The sequence below is a fragment of the Hermetia illucens genome, chromosome 3 (genome assembly GCF_905115235.1).
Source record: "Hermetia illucens chromosome 3, iHerIll2.2.curated.20191125, whole genome shotgun sequence".
NCBI lineage: Eukaryota > Metazoa > Arthropoda > Insecta > Diptera > Stratiomyidae > Hermetia > Hermetia illucens.
In genome coordinates, this window is record NC_051851.1 from 69,881,270 (window position 1) to 69,906,286 (window position 25,017).

Genomic DNA, 25,017 nt, shown 5'->3' on the forward strand with positions numbered 1-25,017 from the left:
ATCAAAACCCCAGCTTTGTTTTCCTATAAGTTATGTTTTGAAAACTCAGTAATATTTCAACGACTTCCAAAAGAATACGGGCAGACTTATGGGCCTGCAGAATATTACCGTTATATGAATGCGTTGAATGTGTTACCTGAACGATTGCGACCCTTGTAGCTCCACGAACATTTTATTTGTAATGAGGTCGTGGCCTGAACCCTTTTTTCGGTTCCATCTGTTTTTGATAATCTGTACAACTTCTCTAATTTCAACAATGAAAAGCATCTTTTTAACATTCGATTAGTTAATTTTGGAAATACTATCTCTACTTATCCGGCTTGGATAATTTCATTTCGAAGCATCTGGCAAATGTTGTCCTTTTTTGCCTTCACGTCTTCTGTAATTGTCTCCCATCTTTTTGGTGGTTGGTTTTTAACAGAGAGTATTCGGTTTACAGTGGATGCTTTAAAAGTAAATAAGCAGAAAGCCTTCCGTGACCAAACTTTGTACGAAATAAAGGTAGATGATAGGTACAACAAATAGAGCGAGTTAAAAACCGTTTCTGACCCAGCCTGTCTTTCAGCAATAGAAAAATTACCTGTCTGATCGGACATTAGAAATGTTGAACAGTTCGAACTGACTGAGTGCAGAAGACCGTGAAATCCGGTATCCCAACAAATACTGAGAGGTGCAGCATGGCGTACGTCGCTGAAAATGTCGAAGCAATATTTCACTTAACCACAGATAAAACGCAAACCAGCAAGCCATTGTAATACGCGCCTTGAGTGCGACAATTGTGTTGCAAGAATAATAGCTAAAAATCCTGGAATCCTGGATCGAGAAACGCGATGAAAGCTTGATCGAGAGGGAATAGACTGCTTTTCGTCCTGGATCGTCCTATGCCAACCAAATCAATGTGCTTCAGATTCTTATGAAGTAGTGTTCTAGATCCCCACTCAACGTGTTTGTCATCCTTTTCGAGAAAGTTTTCCAGAACGTCATCAGTGTTTGTATCTTCATTATGCCGCAGATGTTTTCCCTGATTATCGAGAACGGCTTTCATGGCCAAAGAATGAGAATTGTTCAATGGGCTATGTGCTCCTCAAATACCTCTGCTAAACTGATCACACCTGCTTTGCTTGCTCTTTTACGTAGCTACGAACCTATGCCTGGCTGGCTCTGAATTTAGAGAAAGAGACAAACAGATTCGGATCAAAACAAATACCTATAAAAGAAAGTCTATTGGGGTCAACAGTCTCTTCCTATTTGGATTAACAGGTAAAATATGGAGGGCGTCGATGATGATTGATATGAACCAACATATTAACAAGGCTAAACCCACTTTTGCGTTTTGTCAAATTTGTAAGAGAGGGTTCCGCGCCAATGTCCTCTTTGTGCTGCCATATCGTACCTGGAGTGCGACACTTGCCATGTCATAAAAATTCAACATTAGCGCATGACTTGACATTGATCTACACGCACCTCTATAAGTTTTATTAATTAGTCTGAAAAGCCATGATTGATTATTCCTATTGCTTTCGATCTAGGATCTTAAACTTATCTTATATCTTAGTGCAACATTCTGTGGTTGGCTTTTTGATATTGTTATTTCCGCTTACCCCTTTCCTTAGTTTTCTTTTCTACATTTCTTCTTGGATTTTATTGAATGTTGTCAAGTAGGTGAATGAGGAATTTTCTTGTTTCATTAGACTTCCAGTTGGTTCGCCTTTTCAATTCCCTCCATTCTGAATGTCTCTCCAATCGATTTTCCTGCGGAACTCGGCGCCTAACTGTATATAAGATGTATACCTCTTTCTTGTTGGTAAATAGTTTAACATTTTTGAGATGATGTATTGCAAAATCTGTCTCAGATTGTACATATCTCAAACCAAGTTAGTAGCGGTGGATTGGTACATTTGTGGAAGTTGCCGGGAAATCCTGTTCAAGGCCATTCACGGAACATAATATTTCAGAGCAATAAAAGCTACAATATGGAAAGTTTAGTGTAAATCCTACTATTATCAGTAAAAGAAAAGTGGATTAAAGTCTTACTTTTCATGGGAATTTCCCGCTTGTCTAAACATCATGCATTACCATATTAGAGTGGAACAATTAAAAGTGCGAAACTTTACTACCAGAAGCGTCGAACATACGATTAATATTTTTGCACTGCGGTTCAGAAATTGCTCCTAGAACATTATCGATCAGTCTTTCAGGGTCATTCCCAAATGCACATTAGGGTACTCCGTCTTTATCAGCTAGTAGTGTTTTTTTTCCACCGGGGAATATGTGTGTTCATGTATTGGGTGGGGGAGAGGCACTGGAGCGCATCAGCATAAAAAATCTGACATTGTGATGCGTCTAGAGGCAGACACTAATATAGGAAATGCACCTAAAGACTTAAACGGATTAGTCTATTGCACTGAGAGCATTCAATATATATGTTTATATATCCAAACGCAACAAATTAAGTATTACATCTAAAACTGCTTTAGATGTGTTGATTATGGCACCAGTATTACCGAGATACAGTTCTTTACAGTGAGGAGTAGAGTGAAGGGACTTTTATCTCATTATAACCCACCTTACTACGTATACATAAGCGAACATTGACCGAATGATAGCAAGACATATCCACATTGCTACACGAGGCCTAAGTTCTTCCATATTTAGAAGGCGAATGTCAATTTTAATCTTTCTTGTAATTAACACCATCCTGATTCTATTTGAATTTACTGAAAATCCATGAAACGTCAACTGTCAGTCAACTTAACGCCACTTGGTATGCGTCTCTACACCGTTTTGAGGTCTCAATCAGTAGCCAGCGCGCCACGTAAATTTAAAAGTGTATTGGCAAATTTTTCAGTTTACATAGCAATGAGTTGATCAGCATCCTCCACAGAATTGGCGATAGTACACCTCCTTGAAGGTAGTTTTTCGTTGCGTCAGATAGGGATCAACATATCCTTCAACACACAATAATCTCTTCGTTGGCATAGCATACATTCACTTAACAAAAATATCATCAACATTATGCTCTTTGACGGCATCACAAAGTTTTTGGAAAGTCCCGCAGTCAAAAACCACTTCAGCGTTCACAAATATACCCATTACATACACACCTTTGAGAGTTGCGTCCTCTATTTTGGACACCAAGCAACAAAGAGTAAAATGGAGGTCACGGGAAGGAAGCTTATCGATGGAATTATATTCCATGCATCCTAAGCTTTACAATCTTTGTGAGAATTGCATTTTTCCAATAGAATCGTATCACCACGAATGAAAACCTAATAGAATAGTTGTATACCTATTACCCTATACCTTCTATCCCGTTACCCTTTAAGGGTAATAATTAAATGAACTCAGTTTAGTTAGGACAACTTCCGCTGCCTGAATTGTTCAACAATCAAAATAAGTTCGCCATATTTGTACCTTTCGGAATAAGGAATTTGTTTTGATCACTCATATATTTTCGAGCTTCATCGATTGAACTCAATTTACCAAACTTTATCTGTTTTTACTGGGGCCCATAGAAGCTGATTAAGACGAATAAGCTTAGGAAAAACGAGATGTGTATTCAATTATTTGATTATTTTGATGATTGCTCCAATTTACCATTTCATATTTAAAGTTTCATGCTTACATTATAAAAGTTGAAAATAATGCAACTATCCCAAAAACCCACTTTATTTTGATTCAAAGCCGAGTAAAACGTAAGTCTGCCATTATAAATTTCCTTTTGATATTTTAGTAATAGGAAACCATGGAATTGTAATTTTGAATTGTAACTGCATTAATCTATTCTGAAATGACCAAACTTGTTTCCCTCAAAATAAAAATGAACCATACCATATTACCATGAAGTTCAGGTTAGGGCACTATCGATAAAGATGGTTTTATTGAGAGCCACTTCTTGTTCTTCTTTTTTGCAGAGAAGCAACAATATGCGTGGTGCTGAAACAAAAATTCTAAATGAAAATAAAGCACACATAATGAATATACATTCATTAAGGTTACATATCGCTTAAATGAATTGCATTTTCATTTTCAAATGAAGTGGAACATTTATTCCAACTGCTTAACTGTACGAACTGTACCCGACATAAATGCATTTATGCACAGCAAAAGCAACTAATGAAAATTCAAATTAATGGAAAGTATGGAGAAGTGTTGTTTTATTTTTTTTTAGCACTACAGCGATATTCATGCAAATGTCGTATATTGATTTGGAAACGTTCAGCTAGACTTCGTCTATGTTAGTGCCGATAATTGGCCCTTATTTTTGCATTTCCCCATTTTCGATATTTTCACCCCTCAAGCATCACAGAGTGGGAAATAATCTTTACATGTTACCCACCGTTGGGTAATAGATTTTAGTTTACCATCAGCATTCGAGGCCATCACCATAACTATTCCAATTCAATTTCGTTATATTCATTAATCTTATATCTTGTCTGCCGAATTCAAAATCTATGTATTTCTTGTATCACGTTTTATCCTCAGCTGAAACATAATTATCGTATGTGTCGCAAAACTGCCAATTTCATAATGAAAAATTAGGTCATTCCAGAGCAACTTCTGAGTATTTTTCTTCAATTGCTGAATGGTCAGTTCGAATCACCAAACTTTTCATCAGTAGCGTCTGTGTACATACATACATACAATTTGAAAGAGATATTCCCTTATATAAATACAATAACCAAAGGGAAGTACTCGTTTTATATACACCATCCGTCTATGCTTCAAAATAATTTTATTACTTTTATTTCCCAAATTTCTGTTCAAAAATACCAAAATTAAATCATTTTCCATTCAATTTCCACAAATCATACACTGAATCCGCTTAGTCTTCATGTGTACCTGCCACCGTTCTCCGGAGTGTAAAGCTGGTCCTCCTGGTTGCTTAGTTATTGGCTGAATGATACTATTTATAAATTACAGACATAATTTCTATCTATTGAAAATTAACAAATATATTTCGAAATCGTAACTTATCTTTTTATCAAAAATAATAAATGTTTTACTGAATGAACTTGTGCTGCTCATAATATACACTTCGTATTTTTTTGGAAGTTCTTATTAAATTTTTAGATTCACATTGGTTGATTACCAGAGGCCTTTGGAGGCAGTAGACACATGTTAGACACACTTCTGAAAAAAGAATGAGTGTACAATTACCTTCTCTTAAAATATACTGTAAACTCTAGTGCCTGGCATTTCTACTATCTTGAATTATTACATGCCCAACTTCGCTTTTTCACTTATATTTCTATTTCGTTTCAAAATAATTGCATTATCATTGGTTTGGATTGATATTGTCTTAAATGATTAAGTACAGATAGAAAATCACTCCACTGCGTCCTTGCATCTGTTCCTATGAAACTAATAAAGCAAAAGTATAATAACTAAAAGAATGCAATCATCCCTCAATCACTCATTATTCTCAGCATTAACTGTTGTTCAAATATGCTTTTTACTCAAAAATAAAAACGACAATCACCAATGAGACACTCTCAGACAATTAATTTCAACAAAACAAAATCATTTGATATTACAGTGTATGTGATGTTTCTAGTTGTTGTACAAATATTTTTATACCTCATAAAGTTTATTATTTATTTATGCATATAAACAATATACAATAATTATCTTGTATCTCATATCATGAACTCATCATAATATCTTTCTTTTTTCTTTTTTCTAATTTCAATCAATCACCAACAGATTCAACAACATCATCAACATCACAACCATCATAATCATCATCAAGTTATCGCTGAAAAATAAACATTTCTACATCTTCCCACCATATATATAATTTTTTGGCCAAGAAAGTGTAAAATTTTTGTTGGGTTTCCGCGATTCATCTTTACTACATAAAGAACATATAAAAAATTAAAGTAATAAACTTTAAATAAATATATAGTGTTTGTTACCGTACATTGTTATATATAAAATCTGCTATATATCGAATCATATTTATTTTATACATTTAAATTAACACATTTTAACATCTTTATTATTGTTATATTGTTATTCTGCTGCTCATTCTATCTCGTCTCCGTTTGAAACATTCAAACCAAAAAATATATTGTTGATTATTAAAAATTGCTTTAAAAACTCTTAATAAAACGACAATTGTAAAACAACTCGCAAAACCAATAACATCCATAAATTATAATTAAAATAAAAATTGCAACCACAAACAACAACTACTCAAAAAGACAGAAAATAATGGCTGCTGACGCCGGAATGGAGACTTGCCCGAGTCCAGAAATGGGTGATTCTCGCAAGAGACCGTTAGATACGGATACTGAAAATGAATCAACAAAACGATCACACGTTAGTCCTGGTAAGTTAAAATTCATTATCTTCTTTCTAAATTTATTGCATATTAATTTTTTCTTGTGTTATATTCACGTCCATATATTTTATTTATTTTATCAAATAATCTTAACAATGTTCAGCAGTCATTTTTACAATCGTCCAATCAATGTGCTAACTTGTATAACATTGCAACAACAAATTATTTTGATTATGCATTCCACGATAACCACGTTCAGTTCTGTACAAAAATAAATATATTTTCGGAGTCTCTTCTTTTAAATATCATCTGCGTTTTATATAATCATCTGGCACCTCACCATTCTCCGCAATATTTCGCGTCACATTCACCAGAAAACTTCAATCAATTTATCATTATCATTCTTGGAGTGGTTAATGTACACAACTCCGGTTTTCAAATTGGAAAGGACCGAGTAGTATTTGTTAGACTGTCTAGCTCCTCTGCGACTGATATAAGCTGATATGAGGCTCAATGCGGACTTTTCTTCGAATTATTATTTACTATCTAATAATTATGTTATGAATACCCAAGAAAAAGATTTATCTTTGATAGGTTCCCTAATATGTACATTATATCCGGAATATGGACACTAATCAGGAACGAAAATTCTTGCTATATAGTCAAGGAGTGTTCCTGGGCGTTTGATAAACTTTAACAACTTTTAGTCATTATATTGTTACTTCCAATGATTTGGTGCAATGAATAATAGTCCAGTCATAATGCACTCAATATATCAAGTAACTCGAGAAAACTCCTGTAGTTGATTTTTGTCAGTGGACATGGGAAGTGGGGAGAACTAGTTATGCCCAAACAGAAGTCACTAACAGTACACATATTAATATACAAGCCAATTCAATCTATCCTGTTAAAATCATTAAAGTAAGTTAAAGTGACATAAAACATGGAACAGTGGTGATAGATACGCTCCCATCCATCCACATTTCCGTGTGTATGTAAAACGATATGTAAGTGTGTATATTCTGTCACTTCTGTGAAAGCTAACATAAAGAGGCAGACAGAGTCACTTTGGCGGAATTTTGAAAATACTTCTCTGACTTTAATCAGTCTCACAGATATTTGCTTCAAGGCAATAATCGAATTACCTATCGTTAACTATAAGTAACCTTTTTTACTTTAACAAGACCTGGTTTTCAGGGTTCAATATTGGTTCATTTTTAACATTTGTCCTGATAGCTGAGTGGTTAGAGCACCCGTACGGAAGGTCGTGATTCAAATCTCGTTGGTGGCAGTGGTATTTGTATGCTGGGAATGAGTGCCTGAGTCAAATCGGGATAATAATCTCAGGCGAGTGCAATGCTGACCACATTGCCTCCTATAGGGTACTGTAATCCTGTAGTGTACCCTTACGCTTTTGAATGAAGTGCTCTACCAAACTTCAACGCCCTGATCCAATATGGGCTGTTGCGCCAACGATTATTATCATTACTTTAACCTTTTCCTGTCTTCTACTGTCCCACTCAGGCTACAATCCAAGCAGAAGTCAAATTACTTCGAAATCTTCACAAATTTGCTAAGCGTGTTCACTGCATCTACTTTTTTCGGGGAGGAATTATAATACATTTCACAAGCACTGAAGCGAGCTTGATTCTCTTATACTACAATATCACTTTCAAACAAGTTTTTGAAGAGTCAATAAATAAACACCAGTGATTTGAATTATATTCTCAGCCCAGTCTATTTTTAGGGCAAATTGAAGAAGATCCTTAATAGTGGTAAATTAGCAAATTGAAATATTATTTTTTTCAATGTAATGTAAATGAAAATGCCAGCTTAAATTGCTTTTCTTCGATAAAGCTTTCTTTTATACAATGAAATAAAATTTTTCAAAACTTATTTTTTACACAAAAATATGTTTATGCATTGAAATTATTGAGATAATATCTGAGATACAATTGATTATTTATACACATAACAAAATTTGCCCGGATTATTTCCTATTTTCATAGAATATTTACAATCTATCTGCAATATGACAATTATCTACTCGCTGAAATTAAGTTATTTCAACAAAATCACGTAAATGAGGTAGATATAAATATATAATTCTTATACAAAAACTGGATGCGACTAGAAGAAAATAATACTTTTTTGTGTAATGGGGGTATGCGATATAAACAGAAATAATGAGAAGGTCCGTCTAATTCAAATAGTTTTTACTTGTATTCTTATTCCCGAGTTGTCACAATCTCCACCAACGCCCAATTTTATCTAAAGCAAGAGCTAAGCGCCAAGCGGTTGGGTTCGGATAATCCTACGGTGGTAGGTTGTTGGGGAAATTCGTCGATAAACCCTCGCAACAATAGTCACCTTTGCAGAATGGTGTAGTTTTGTATGTCGTGAACCAGACTGTGCGAGAATCCCAGATCTCCTTCCATCTATCAGCGATTTAAGTACAACGCAGCTGATAATATTATGGGGACTGCCGCTCACATTCACTTTCACTATGAACTTTCCATAAGCACGCGCGACTACCACTTCGACTCAGCAACAAACTCTCAAGCACACAACCATTTGGCAGGGCCAATTCCATTGATTACGACATCCATGCAACGAACCGATCCTGGCCTAAGTTCTCACCACTTAAAGGATTGAAAAATTGATCCTTCAAATTAAATGAAGTCAGGCCGCAATTTATATTTCAAACAGCCACATGCAAGGGACTTGTCTGCAAAAATAGCGGGTCGACTTAGTGCTGATGTAAAGCCACAAAGAAATCTAGGCCAAGACAGAAATTGGATCATGCGGAATTCCCACGTAGTAGCCCATATTCACGCTAGATGAATTCCAGATCAATTTTCGTCCACGACAGTAATCCGAATGCTTTGGTAAGTTCGCGAATAGCGAATATGTTACTGTGCTTATTTTGTTCTTACCCAAAACTTACGAATTCAGCACCAGCTTCTGCAGGAATTCGGACAACACAGCATCCTTCAAATCGACTACGCGAGCATGGGGACCAAAATCAATTTGAATATTACGGCTGCACATGTCAACTACACGCAGCAGGCTTCCAAGATGGTCATTAGTATCAGAATACAACTTGATCTATCTAAATATATTAAGTGTGCCAGCCCACAGTTAGCACGTAAGCCATATCCTCTAGCATAACTCAGTAGCTATGAAAGGAGGTTCAATGCTGCAAAAAAACCAAAAGGAATCCCTCTAGAAAATGCCTCTCCGCATGCGGATGAACTCCGAGGTGTTGATATCTTCAGATGAGCGCACTGGCAAAGTTGAAAAAGTTCAAGTGGAATGTGACAAGGTTAAATTCAGGCATCGATACTATTCCTTTTTGTTATCAATGACGCTTTGCATGCTCCCATGTTTGAAGAACGTGGGGGACCATGACATGTTTTCTCAAACACTTCGACTAGCCCTGGATGTAGCAAGCAGATTCGGACAGAACCAAAGCCCCGACGGGTCATCGCACTCTCCCCATCTGCATTCATGGAGAGAACATCGAAGACGTCGGTTAATTTGCCTATCTTCGAAAAGTTATTTCTGCCGCCGTTGACAATGAGCTTGATGTCACCCGAAGCATTAACAGCGCTACATCCGCTATTACTATTTTGTTCAAAATCGGGAAATGATTTAGAGACTTCTGTGATAATGTTTTTTCGGCGATACTATATGTAGGTAGTACAAATCTTTGTCAATTATTGCTTATGCCGTGCTGTCAAACTATTGTGACGTGAAATAGCTAATGAAGAGCTTTTTTAGCGTACGGGCAAGGAGTCCATTGTATATATGGAATATTATATATCAAGTACGGAGCAGTGTAAGCTTGTCAAAAAAATCTGCTGGCAGTAGAAATGCATTGCCAGAAAGTGACAGCGATAGCGAGTTGGTGTGGTTGGCACGTTATATCCCACGTAGGAGTTTGTGACAACTACCACATTTAACTTTTGGTAGAAAATCCTTCAAAATTTATTAATTTATTACACAGTTCTTTTTGCTGGAGTCGATTCAGGCCTTTGAACTTCGGTCGATTGACGATTTGAAACAATTCGGTTGGCCAAGTGTGTTCAATTCATTTTGAAGAAGTTCAAATAACGCCGCATATACTTGATAGGATTGAGACCCAATCTTTATTCATGATCATCTCCCTGTTTAAGGTAGGAAACCTTCGAGATAATTATCCATTATAAATAGAAACAAATTCTCAATATATAAAGGTAGGTGCCCATTCCTAGAATCATTCTTCATCTTCATCCTAGAAGCATTCTTATACCTTACACCACATCATGATAGTGGGAATCTAGTAGTTGGGAGCTAACTGCAAAGGATATGATAAGAACCAAGTAATAAAAATTTCTGTACAAAATAAATGGTGGTCGTCAGCCCACGGCATCCGATCCATCTAGCCGTTTTTAGAAATAACGCTTTATTATCCAAAGGGCCCTTGTTTATGTGGCTATTTCTCGACGGTGTGAACTGGCCAAGCGTATGCTTTTAATATGCCATCGATGACATGGAGCGGTGGGTCAGCTTATAATATGCAACCAACGTCGTACTTATTTCTAATTTTGGTCGACCAATTGACGAACGAGAATGATTTTAATAAGATTTAGCTTTCCAATTCTAAGGTACTGGTCTACATAAGAAAGCTAAAAAAGGCCAATTTTTTTCAATGTTATTCTCAGCTCCTTTATTGGATATGACCATGTAACTTTTTCGTGCCAATTAATCTATCGTTTGAGAGTACAAACAAATCTTTTTTTTAATTCTTATTATTTCGATATTTTATAGAGGGCCAAAAAGTTTGCGCCTCAAAATGTAAATGTGTCTTACGTAAGAATTCACCACGTTTGTAAAAAAATTATTTAAGAGAGAAAACAGCAGGAATTTGAAACCAAAAGGTTTCAATAATCAACCCTTTTTCCAATCGTTTTCTGGAGGCCAAAATTTTTTCTCGATTTTTTGGCCTATTTGTGGTGAATTATCATACAGAAAATGTTAACAAATAGCACACACAAAAATCTATCAAAATCTAAATTCGAGAAAAACCCATTTAAAGTTTTTTAGGTTTTGTTTGTTAAAGATCTTGGAATCGAGTTTCATTACTTAAAACTGATTGGGCTAGATAAAAGTAAGCCTATTTCTATGTAATCGAGTGAGTAGAAGTAATTCGTACTTTAGAAAAAAGATGGGGACGCAAGAGTGGTTGCGAAAATGTCCTCACTTAAAAACACTCACACTAAATATTTTAGGAAGTAGTTTTTGAAGGTTTATGACCTTGAAAAATGCGAAAAAAATTCAAAATGTTTTATAAAAGTAAAAATTTTTCTTATATCAAAATTATTCCTTTTAGAAAAAAGGTCATAAAATTTGCATTGCGAATAAAAAAGTTCAGTAATAAATAAAAATTATATCTTCTTTTTACTCGATATTTCATCTATATTTTCTGAGAGAGCAAATAAAATGCGACAAAAGCACATAACTAATTATAGAAAGCAGTTCTTTGAGTGAATTAAGATTCACTTAAATATTTCCCTAAAGAATTTTTCGTACTTTCTTCACCTACTGTGCAATGAACTGCCGAGTACAACACTACTGGAAACCTATCGTTCAATTTTCCCCGTAAAGCATGCACTATAATTTGAAAAGAAACGCTTGATATGCCAACGCAAATAATCAATAAAGGAAAACGCAATTTTGATAAGAAATTAAGCTGATAAGATTGAAGGTCAACAAGCATTTCAGATATTTCTTAGGGTTAGAGTGCATGCAAGTGTTCTGGTGCTATTATTTGAAATTGTTATATAATTGCATTCCTTCCGAAAGCTCTTGTCGCGATAGATCCTTGGACTTTGCCTAAACAAACACATTATATACATATGAGTATATACAAATATATGAATATGATTCTGTGTTGCAAGAGATGTTATATGTTGCAAATTAATAGATTGCTATCTGGGGAATTTGTTGTATGTTGCTGCTAATCTGTCCCCAATGTGAAATATTCAGATGAATCATGTCTTGCATGTATCTTATTACATATAAGTAGGTACTCATGTGTACGATGATAATAATAGGAGGAGAGTAGAAATCATCTTTCGAGCATGATATACAAAATCCACAAGAATATAGAACAGTCATCCTTAGGACTTGCTTAATCTGCTCGCATGTGTATTGGTGATAAATGATTGCCTTAGCTGCAATTTTATATCGTATAAAGTGCACTCAGATGCTATCTTTATTACTACACACCGAAACCAATTCAACTCGTCACTTTTACGATGTCAGAAACATTAAGCCCTAATGATAAACTCGATGCCAGTATTCAGGATACATTGTAATGGCTGCCTTTATTCCTGCATTAATTGTTTTCGCAACAATTTAAAGGGCGCTTCTGATAAGGATATGCTTTATTTTGACCATAGGATGAGTAATAATTAGCCTTTAAAGAGCAACTTAAATTGCTATTTTGTCAGGGTAATGAGTTAGGCCGTAGTTTATCTGAACTTTGAATTGTTTTAAATGAGAGTTTAATGACACGAGCAGAGACATAAATATATCGTTTGGGTCTGATAGGGCAAATATTTTTGCCTTTAGTCTAGAGAAATGATTACGTTTGAACTAGATTTTGCATTATTAGGTCTTTAGCCTTCAAGCCCTCTTGATGAGTGATTTCGACTTACAATAATCAAAACTAATCTATTAATCTTCTCTGCCTGATCCCATTTGTTTGGTTTTATCAGTTCCTTTTCAACCAAATCATGAAATAATTCAAAACTTCAATTTATGCTGAAATTAATTAAAGTAGACAATTGTTACCAAGGTCGAAATAGTGCATGTCTTATCACGTTGAGTTTGGCGTTCTTTTCTCTCAAAATGCCAAACGTTCAAATTTCTCTTGCAGAACTTCCACGAGAACAATGGATAATCTGCTCAACTTTCCTTGAACCATTTCCGCAGGTAACGAACGTTCCTCAATTATCGTTCAGAAACTTTATTTCAGACAACTCAGGGGAATAGTGGTAAGTTCTGCACTGATAAGATATGAAAATTGCTTACGATCTTCGGATCCCTCTTAATTCACGGGCTACGTATCTATCTATTTATGGCAATGTTCAGGAAAGACTGTCTTTATACATAGTACATTCGTATTTAACACAAACTAAAAGGAACATTACGAAATAAATATTTACCAACATATGACCTGATATACTTTCACTTAACCGTATTAAATTTGTAACATGCTTTCTCAATCCTTTTTCTTTCTTTCATGTGTGTCTTCTCCGTACATTCCTCCGAATCATTTCATTTAAGAAATTAGGTATCTGATATTACGTTCAAACAACTTTATTAATAGAAAATAATTTTTCTGACGGAAAAACTCCTCAGGATGGCATTTATCAAATTACATTTACGATTCTCCTTGACTGCAATCCTTTTCTAGGTAATTGAGATAATAACCTCAATATAATATTCCTATTTATGAGTAGCTGAAAGTTGCCTAGACACGAAGCAAAAGTGGCAAAAGATTTATTTATTTTTGATGAACTCTATTTCATTTTATATGAGACTAGAAGAGACGTTTTTATTCAGAAATTAGGCCATTTTCTCCTCAGGTCCAAATTGATAATTTTTTATAAGTCCAATGCGACAATTCCTTATCTCTAAGCCAAAAACAATTTCATCACAGCCGAAAATATTTTTTCTTAAATGGAAAAAATGATTTTATTAAATGTTTATATTATATTTTTAACCAACAACAACTTCGAATGCCAGTTCCAATGCAGATGTGGATGGATTTGACAAATATTTCAATGTCACAATAACTTCGAAAATTGATTAAGATCATGGTCTTGTTAGTATCTTTACGATGGCAAAGTAAGCAATATTCATTCAGTTAATATTGCGAAAGAATACGATTTAAAAACGGGAGGAATTGTGAAAATTTATTACAAAAATTCGTTCCTTGTGAATAAGACTGTATACTATATGCAATTTCTGCATAACGGAACAGAAGGCGCGCAACTAATCCCAGCCAAAGAGATTTTCTGGGTTTTTTATGTATGGTAAAAATGTTTAGGTGCACGACGGTTTCATTTCTACATTTCTCGCACTGTATATGCGTTGAGCATGTCAATTTGTACACTTTCTGAACAAAATGACAACAATGTACGCCATTTTATGTGCAACATGCAAGGAGCCCGGGTAATCTCGGTCGGAGTTTTTAAACTTTAGTGGTTATTGAGGGGAATCTTTTCACATTAAGTGCCTTGGAATTTGTTCCATCTTCCTGTATATCCGTGCGAAATTCGCATCTAACATTGCTTATGGTTTCGATGGCTGCCGTAATGTATCGCATACAGATGCAATCCGCCTTCTCCGTTAACATTCGGACATGATAGCCTTCTTTTCAGCAGTTGAGACCGCCCACGCGCAATACTCCTTGCAAATCTCACTGGGTGGCTACAAAAAATCATCCTGGATCATCCACGGACATCCACGACCAGTAGGCTCTGATTCAGATGCCTCACACTCTTCTTGGCGTTCTACCTGCGGCTAGTCCTCAGCCGGCAGCATCGCCTGCTGCCCAGACTGCCGGTCGCCCTGCAGCTCAGCCTGCTACAAAGCTGGCCACCGGAGCGATTCCAAAAAAGTCTCCGATGCTGTTTCGCTCCCGCACGCATTCAACGGGACATTATCCGCAGCCTTCTTTACAGATTACGAATCGCAATACAACTAGTTCTGTGTTAACTGTCGGTCTGTTTTATCAAAATGTGAGGGGTTAAAGAACCAGAACCATCTATGCATGCTGACTCAACAACATCATCTAATTTGTATATCTGACATCTGACTTCACGACAGTATACTGAACTTGGAGCTTCCCGAAGGGTGTTTCATTTTCTACTGCGACAGGAACCTACGTCGTTGCGTCGTATAAATTCACTGGTGATGGAGTCCTCACTGCAATTAAAGATCAACTCCGCGCCGAACTCTCTTTTCTATCTCTGGTTCACCATATCATTTATTGTATCTTGTATTTACGTCCCCTGTGCTAGTCGTTCCCACCTGTGCGAAAACCTGTTTGGCATAAAATTCCGGTCTCTCCCTTTCTTCCTTTCCAGAGATGAGCAAGAAGATGTTAAACCACATGTTAAACTGGTCTAGTCATCCTTCCAACTGCCTCTTCCACTCTTTCCTTCTACTCTATACCTTTATGAATGCTTGTGCTGCTCTGAATTTCAACACCTCCAACAATTACTTGGGCCACACTCTCGATCTCTGCCTTTCCAACCTCACCGCCACCCCTTTCTATTCCCTTGCCCATCTTTCTCTGCAATAGGGCTCTTAGCCTTGACCATACCACCAATGGTTGAAAATGCAGGCTCTGCACTCGCAGATGTCAAAGCAAAAGCGGTGCTTATTATGAAACGTCATAAAGGATGACCACTCTTATCGCAAAGAGGAAACACATCATCAGTTCAAAGCCAGCAATTAAACTCCTTTTAGTGATGGTAGATGCAAGGCTGACGTCTAGTGTCAGCATAGCTGTAACCAGTGGTCGGCTCTACACTGCACTATTGAGCGCCAGTTTTAGAATCTGCACTGCATACCATATTCGAATGGGTGTAGGCTGCAAGACCAACACTATCTTTAGTAGTGCAAATCTTTAAAGCATGTAGATCGCAAAAGGTATAGAAGGATTTATACGCCTTTTTTCTTTCTTGCTGAGACGCTTTTTCAGTTGGCTCCCAGGAAACATGACTTCCATGTGTCTCGATTCAGCAATAGCTTCCTCCAATTTAAAAATCTTAAAAGCGATTTGATGTCTACGCTCGGATAGTGTGTTTTATTGCATGGCGTAGCCTGCAATGGAGTTATCGCTCCTTTTTTAATGTGTCCCCAATCCACTGGCACTTCCACCTTTTTCCGGCCACCCTTTCATTGGTATCTGTCCTGCACGGCGATGAAATCCTTCGTTCGAAATTGCGCTAGGGCAGAATACCCCAATCACATGATACAGATTAGTATTGACAAAGGCCTTCGAGTTACATGTAATACTCCCATATAACAAATAAGAGCGAACATTGGCGCGAAGGAGTCTCGACTTGATGTTGGTGTTGGGGTAGTGGCATTTTCAGATTTCGCCTTGGAGTTCGAGTTCCCGTTTACCTTGCCTTCATAAGTTTCCGCTCTGCAAATCAAACTTTTGTCCCTTGATATGTTCAAGGATGATTTTTGCTATTTTCTATGCGACAGCAGTTAATACTCAAATATCCCACCATTTGTCGCACTAAAGACGGGTGCCCTTCTTGGAAATCTTACTGACCATACCTTTCCTTTACTCACTGGGGAAAATCTTGGATTCCTAGAACTTAGGAAAAAGTTGGTGGTTTACTTCTGACTGGTAAAGCTTTATATGTCTGGCATCATTGATACTTATGGGAAGGCTGTTTCCAATTCTTGAAAGCAGCATTAGCCAATGCTACTGACACTCCAATCGGTGGTCCCGATTTCTGCATAGGAGGAATTGAACCCAATTCGAAACCTCATTTGCCCCTATGCCACAGTGACCAGACACCGAGAGTAGTTTCACCGTATTGAATCTAAATATAGAGATCAAACAATCAGGAAACTCTCCCAAGGCTACTTAGTTTTCGCTGCAGGTTGTGATGGGCCTTTCAATCGTTCGCCAATTATCCAGGCTGTTGCTCTGAACTGACCTTGTGGCAGACCCTGTGCTGGAGCAGTATATCGCCGAAAGTCGTTAATTTAATTTGGAAAATTGTCAATTTACGTTTATGTTAATTACAAGTGTATATCGGAAAATTCCTTTGGTGTATAGGACTTCACAATTGTGAAGCTGATTCCTGGTCAAGAGAGCGCGCCTTGTGGTAGCGATCAGCAACAATGCGACATACATCTGCTACCATTAGGCTTTACAGAATGCAAAATCATAGTGCCAAAAGAGGAAGAGGAGTACTTCTCAGAGTCTCACAATTTAACTTAGGCTCAGAATTTCGATGGAATTCTCACCAAAGTTGGAGAGAGAAAACATTCACACGAACCCTTAATACTTCTGTTGAGCACTGTATGTGCATCTAAGAAGCCAATATAAATCGTTTTCGAAAGCGAAAGGTCATGGCCATTAGGTCAACCTCTATCTAAAACGCTGTTGACCTTTCAGTAACTGGAGAATCTCGGGGCTTGTAGGTTGCTGCCCCAAAAATGTCTGCCCGTTTTAGTCGCTTTTTACGGCAAGCAGAGAATACGTTAAATGTATTTTTAAACACCAGTTCAAAGGGACAATATTGCAACATGCGGCATCGAAATTGTTCTACTTCCCCGATCACCGCAATTGTGAATACCATTTCGTTATGACTATATTCTCCTGCGAGGTTTTTGTTCTCATTTGAAAAATGATTGAATATTCTTAAACTTGAAACTGTGGGCTTCGTCCCTTATCTTAAGCCTGTGAGACATTGGCTAAATTATTTTCAATATTCAAACAAATCCTACATATCCATGTAGTATTTACTTTCTAATAAGTAAAAGTATTGTCTCGTTTCCATTGACAACAAGCCGGCAAACATACCTCGGGAAAGACCAAATTGGATTTCAACCAAAAAAAAATTCGGAATTTCCTTAGGTTAACCATTTGTTTTTCTCTTATATGCGATGAAATGTTTCGACGCAATCATGGATGTGAAGAAATAGTAATCTTTCGAAACGATATCCTTAATATCTGATTTTAATTGCCTGTCAGCCCGTCTTGGTGGTTCCAACGTTCGCTACTCAATTACAATTCGTAACATTCTCTGTCTTAATCGCCCCTTCAGAAGCTAAGCATATCTCTCTGATGTTGATGTTTTCTTCAGCTTCATCAGATTTATTTTCCGATATAAATTTATTCCAAGTTGCACGAATACGCACACTTTTATTTATCGACAAGAGACACGGTTGTCAAGGACGTCTTCTACTTCCTCACTTTTCCAGAAAAAAATATTCTATCGGAAAGCGAAACAATCTTTTCGGGAAGATGTACTAAGGTACATAAAAGTTTCAGCAATCTGTAGCGAAACCTATCGTTGTTAATATAGTGCAAGTAGGTAAATATGATGCACCTAGGGCTTTTCGGTAGACGAGATAATTTTCAAATCAGAGTTCCCGCGCAATATAAGATTGTTGCCTAGTTTCCATTTGAAATCCTTCTGAATGATTGCTTTCCTCGAATACTTTCTGTAGCTCTGTAGTCAGAATTTCGCAGTAGATATAGTAGATACAGAAATAAAATGGTATTAAATAACTAAAGTGAAACAACAGTTCCGTATTTGTTTTAAAATCGTCCTGAACTTCCGAAGTTCGTGGGATACTCCATCACGATTTATGATAATCACCACTATACCAAAATTCGTATTAATGGGAATGCACATAAAATAATATTTATCGGCACCAACCTCATCAACTTAATTTCCTTACGAGCAAGTTGTGACCAACTTTCAGATCGCTGCAGCACTGCTGCAATTATTCGAATAAAGACATAATTGTTGCACCAAATGCAATCAATAACTACGGCGTCGACACCATAGCACGCCGTCGATTTAGTGCTGGGATGTCCCATAAAAACTTCCAAACAATGACCATTTATTTTGAACTCTCGTTCGAAACCTTTTCACTTTAACTGAAATCTAGATTAATGTCGCTAATGAAGTCATTAACGAATTCCTTTCCAAGACACAGGACGGTAATTTTGTAAGACTTGAAAGGATTACCTGACTCCTTGTTTACTTAAGCATTCTTGGCATTATGGATGGAATTATGAAAAATGAGTTTAAATTTAATTAAAATTTGGTTGGTTTGAGGAATGGATTGTAAGCTCACTATTCACTGGCATCCATTCCATTCTTCTTAGGATGCTTATTTGAAGCAAAAATATTTTTGTTTGGAAAAGATGTTTCAAAGTGTATTTAGAGAGAATTTTATGCTTCGACTTATGCTTTGGTTTCGAAACTGTGCCCTAGATAGATATTGTCTTTGAAATTTTAGAGATGCTAATCAGAGAGTTTGAAAAATGCAGGAATTGCTGCTGGAAATTTGGCAGAAATGTTAAGGTAATTTGCAAAATTCTTCAGTGGCATAATCAATCATCTCCCAGTGGATGGTTTCACTACCCATTTCACTCCCATTTCGGGAGCATATATGGAACAGGTAATAAAAAATTAATGTTGCGATAAATCTTTTAGATATATGCTACGTATATTAGCTGGGGATTTTGCAACAAAATGAGGAGTATTTTTCCCATGGAATGAAATAGATTACATCTTTTTCGAACGGAATGATAACCCGACTTCTACAAAAAATTAGGCTCAAACCTAACCTAAATACTTGTTTTCTTTGAGTTATATATACGTATTTTGATAGCATAAAATGTTTACTTGAATGGCAGGCTAATATTATAGATGGGGCCCATTATTCACCATCTCCTTTAACTAACATTCAAAGCAACGTTGTAGTTAATGTTCAGTAAAAACTGGCTATCTTTGTTCCTTTTGATTGTTGAGCATAAGATGAATCAATCAGTGAAGACTTCACGAATTTAGTTTCTTTAGGTCTGAATTATTAAGTTCCCAACTAAAGTATTATCCGCCATTACCAAACCTTACAACATTTATGAATAATCGAACTATTCTCAAAACTCAAAATGAACTTTCCTTTTCTACGCTAATTTCCGTTTGAATCGAATTATCATTTTGGGTCATCAATTTTATAAATTCAATTTTAACATATGCATAGAAAAGTAAGATAATCACGCGTCGCTTCTTCGAAAATCCGCTAATTCGGCATTATCTAAGTAATCAGTGAAAAAACCAGCACCGCCAAGCTGAATTTTTTATCCACACTTTCCACTTTCATCTTCATTTCGTGTGATATCAAATCTGATCATAATTTTATACGAAATCGTCTGGGTTCGCCGCTTAATGTATCTTTTAATTTAATGCGATACTAAATATGTGAAAAAATTTATTTTTGGCAAATTATCTCGATGCGCATGAGTTAGTGGTCTAAATTCTTCCAATAAAATTTGTCTGGCTCAAAACGACTTTATGTCAGTAACGAAAACATATGGGAAAATGCAGTTATGGAATTAAGTTACTTGTTTGTTGCACATCAGTGTATGCAATCGGAGAATTGATCGGCATCGTTTTGTTCACTTGATCAGATGATGTAAAATCGGATAAGTGCGAATAGGGGCACCTAGGCGTAGTCGCGATGCACTTGCACATTTGCTATTGGAAATAGATGCGATTATCTTTGCATAACAATCTTTGCAATTGTAAGTGATGCTTCACTAGTTTCTGAAGTAAATCGCCTTGGGATTGGAATGCTGACGGCGAAGCTTACATAGGTTGGTTGAATTACATACAGTCATAAGTTCCCATGTGTGTATGTTCTTATTACATGGTTACGATGACTCATGCTAAGCACCATAAACAACTAGTATTCGACAGTAAGAAAAGGGGCTAGAAATTTGTTCACGCCTATCTATCAAAAAGCCAAAAAACGGAAAGTTAATCTGTTTTCGGAAGTTCCTTAGGACAGAAACAAAAAGAAACCTCGGATATGTTCAGATTGTCTCCGTCAAATCATTCAATTTTTCACCTCAGGTCGATAATCTCATTCAAGCAAGATTGAAATTTTTACTTCGAATGAAGGGATTAGTAATAACGTAGGGTTGAAATTAACATCACATTTGAATGAATAATTTTAATAATGAAAACAAGTAGTAAGCCCTGGATTTTCAATGTATCCAACTCGTAGTATATATGCATGAACTATATCCGACCATTTCTTATAATTTAATACTGATATTTTACGCTTTAGTCGCAATTTCGTGGGAAGGGGACAGCTGATTTCAATGTTGATTTTTGATTTTTCTAAAGCCTTCGACATTGTAAATCACAAGATATTTTGTCTTAACCCATTTCTCTCAGCGTTCCCATATCACTTATAACATGTATGCTAATACTACTACTACCACCCCTGCTACGTCTTTTTTGATGGCTGCACATCCCGTTTCATTTCCTCTTCACTGGAGTTCCACTAAACTCCATTCTAGGTCCTTTATTATTCTTGTTATTTTCCGAGCTGTTTTCCGTAAATCGTTGCCTATGGACTGTGTCTCTCTTTAATCAAACCTAAATACTCTGGTTCACTGGTGCTCTGCTTACGGTCGCGCTAAACGTCAGAAAGTGTTACTCTGTATACTACTCGCTCAAATCCTCACCCATTTTCCGTTTCTACTTTTTTGACGGATATTTCTCATCAAATCAGAAGACAATCACCTCCCTTCGACTTTCATTACTTCCTCGTAATGAATATCTTCGAGTACTGCTCCATGATTTGTACACCCGCTCCTAACTATGATCCCCCCCATTCCCTCATCAAAACAAACTTTCGCCGTGGTGACTATCACACCTGCTTTCGCTGTGTCAACCTCCTCTTCCTACAACAACTCGCATAGAACCTACCTCGATTTACGTATACTTTTCTAAATTTCTACGGGTCTAATCGATTTCTTCGTCTCTAACGTCATCATTTGTCGTAGCGCTTCTTATGATACACCCAAAGCAGACATTTTCTACGTGCCCTTTGCAGATCTCGAAATCTAATTCCATTTACTGATTCCTGATTCGATCCTTCTTAACTAGTTTTAAGCATAGGTTAAATAAATAAAATAAATAAATAATTGGTTCTGAGGACAATAAATAATTGGAATTTACTGCCTATTAAATAAAGTCCTTCTATTTGATACCGCATAAAAACACTTTCCTTTCGACGCATGCCTGACTGGGAAAGAGTATAGACTGATTTCCGATCCGGATCATCCTGCATTGAGCACATCAACTCATTTTGGAATAGTGGACGGAGTTTAGATCTTCGTTTCGTTGATTCCGAGAAGATTTTTGACAGCGTGAACAGAGAATGTATCTGTCTTACTGTACACAGGAACGAAAAAGTAATAGCTATTACCAGAGCAACATATGATAGCGCAAAATGTTACATGCTCCATCGAGGTAAAATCTCAGAGAAATTTGAGGTCGAAAGCGGGGTTCGTCAGAGTAGCATCTTCCTGTTGTCGATGACGTTTGTCATGCTGACTTGCCCGCGGGACGTAGAGGAGTTCAATGGGCCAAAACATTTTTCCTCGATTACGCTGACGACATATCTTTGCTTTTTCACTAGGTTATAGTGGTGGTCATGTGAGGTATCAAATGAAAGGTCTCATTACTTTCCGAAGCTCGCCTTAGTTTTGACATTTGTTGGAAAAGTGTTGGGTGTGGGGGGTCGGAAGTGATCATCTCTTTAAAGGATCCATTCTCAGAAATTACCCAACCGAAAAATCTGAAAAAAATCAAGAGGCTACCTTTATATGGTGCCTAGGCTCCGAAATATCGATACCTATTCAAATGAAGTTAATAATAGTGTATTACTGTAATTTTTGGCTGCAAAACCCCCTTAAGTTCACCTTAATACCACCAATTTGGCAGCACTGTAGGCTATAACATAAAGCATGATTTACCAAGTTTGATGGAAATCACAACATTGCTACCAAAGCTACAACAGGTCAAAGTTGTCGCTTCTTTGCAAATTCAAGACTATGAATGTCAATATCACCTGAAAGTCTCACATAATATATGCATATATTACGTACTACGTACTAATGGGGCAAATTCACACGCATATGTCTTTATGAAAGAAATACGCAAAACCTTTCATACCTGAAGCGACTCGTTTTGATTATTATCAGAAATGCAACGCATCCAAATATCTAAAGCGTCAGCAGGTTTAAAAAGCATCATGGTTGACACGAGCAGGAGAGATTGGGACTTCTTCGTCCAATGCAAACGGGTGACTCCGATAATCCAATGTACTATCATAAGTATAAATTGCATAATAGCTTTCGTGATTTGCATTTGAGAATCAGATACTTAACCATTCTAACAATTGCCCCATTCAAAGGCTTAGCAATCACCAACTAAGTTCTGTCTGATTCTTTCAAAATAAATTTAGTGCCGAGTTCGCAGTGAAAGCGGGTGAATTTTTAATTTCAGTTGAGTGGCTAGCATCAGCTCGTTGTTATTGAGAAAATGGAGGTCTTCTAACTGGGACCCCTTTTTGTATACCGTTGTGAAGTGGATGTAATCACAGTTTTCTCCACCATAAGTAATGATGAAGTGATCCAAACAAATCATTATGAACCAGTTGCAACGGTGGCGCTCTCTAGTGGTTGTGAGATTTCTGAATCTCTTTGCTTTCGATGCACGTATCACTACATCCTATGTTCGATTCGATCAGCTTCAGCTCTATTCCTTAAATTTGTCCTTGAAATTTCTGCGCGCTTACATAATTCAAATGCCCTAAACAATTGTGCCAGGAATCAATATAGCGACCAGCATGGTTAAGTGGATTTTCCCAAAGCTTATGGCGTATCATTCTATGTTGGCTCGAGTGCTATACCTATAGTTTCATCGTTTTTGCGGATAACTGCTTCCTCGGCCTTCAAAGTCATCTCAAGAAATGAGAGACCCCAATCTTCTTAATGACAAAAAATTGAACTCAAATCCTGATGAACCGAGTACGTCTTATTATAACTTCCTTTCTATTTCATTTTCGTATTTTAAATGACTGTCCTCAATCGTTAGTGATTTGGGATTTGTACATAGATTCTACTTCCCAAGTTCAATTAGTCGTTCACGTTGTTAGGAATACCTCCGTCATTCCCACCTTAGCTATGTCAAAACATATTATACGCATATGTCCATGGAGTTCAAGTTCTCCCAGTCTCCCAACGCTTATATTCAAAATTGTTTCTTGCTGTAGTTGCTGCTATCGGTTTGGTATTTTAACTTTCCCTTTGGGATTCCGAGATGGAGGTTAGGTTTCTAGGAGGAAAGCATTTCACGATGGATTTCCTTGTCCTGTCTAAGTCATAAACTAAAAACTGTTAATATTTATTGAAGGTGAAAAGGTGGGGGCGAGCAAAATGTTCCTTCGGCTTTTATATAAACTGTTGTAATTTCTGGTTTACCTGCTTTGAAAAAAGAGCATACATGACCCCCCTGGGGCGCTTAAATTTGGCTTGGAAACAATTGAAAGTGGAGCACGGTTAACCGGTTTTGAGTGAAAGAAGTGTTGAACTGATTGAAGTGTACCGCCAAATAGCAGAAGTATAAAGCAATGTCAAAATCATTCGAAACTAATTATGAGAAGTTTGCATCCAATCATGCTGGAAGGATGGTATTTAGATCTAAATCGGCAGAATTTATTTAGAAAATTTAAAATGGAAGATTGCCCATCCCACCTTATTTTTCCACTGAAAACTATGTGCTTTTTCAGTGTTGCCCCGTAACAAATGTTCTGATAAGCCCATATCTCTCAGCTAAACGTATTACTGAGACATTTGACAACAGCCTTCCGAATTGAAGCAAACTAAATCCGGAAAATAAAAAGTGACAACAAGGAGCATTGTGCACAAGAAGGAAGCATTGTGCACGGCAAAACTAGTCCCGGCGTCACCTATCAATAACGATGTGAAGGGTGGAATTCTAAGTTTTCTTAAAGATATGGCGGGAACCAATATGATGTGGGCATAAAGTGTATAAAGTGAATCTACCGAAGTCATGCAAATATCATAGGAGACAAACTGTCGT

General features: G+C 36.8%; 1 protein-coding gene across 16 annotated transcripts in view; it reads left to right on the forward strand.

The window, feature by feature from the left end:
* Positions 1 to 25,017, forward strand: part of LOC119651965 (RNA-binding protein Nova-1) — a 278,014-nt gene that overhangs the window by 23,186 nt on the left and 229,811 nt on the right. For 6 of the 16 annotated variants that reach the window (XM_038055833.1, XM_038055843.1, XM_038055834.1 and 3 more), the window contains one exon: positions 6,211 to 6,334. The exons of 5 other annotated variants lie outside the window; for them this stretch is intronic. In XM_038055833.1, coding sequence (XP_037911761.1) covers positions 6,211 to 6,334 — 124 coding nt within the window. Of the gene's footprint in view, positions 1 to 6,206; positions 6,335 to 25,017 lie in introns of all 16 variants that reach the window. 5 more of the 16 variants (XM_038055844.1, XM_038055842.1, XM_038055840.1 and 2 more) reach the window with 1 other exon arrangement.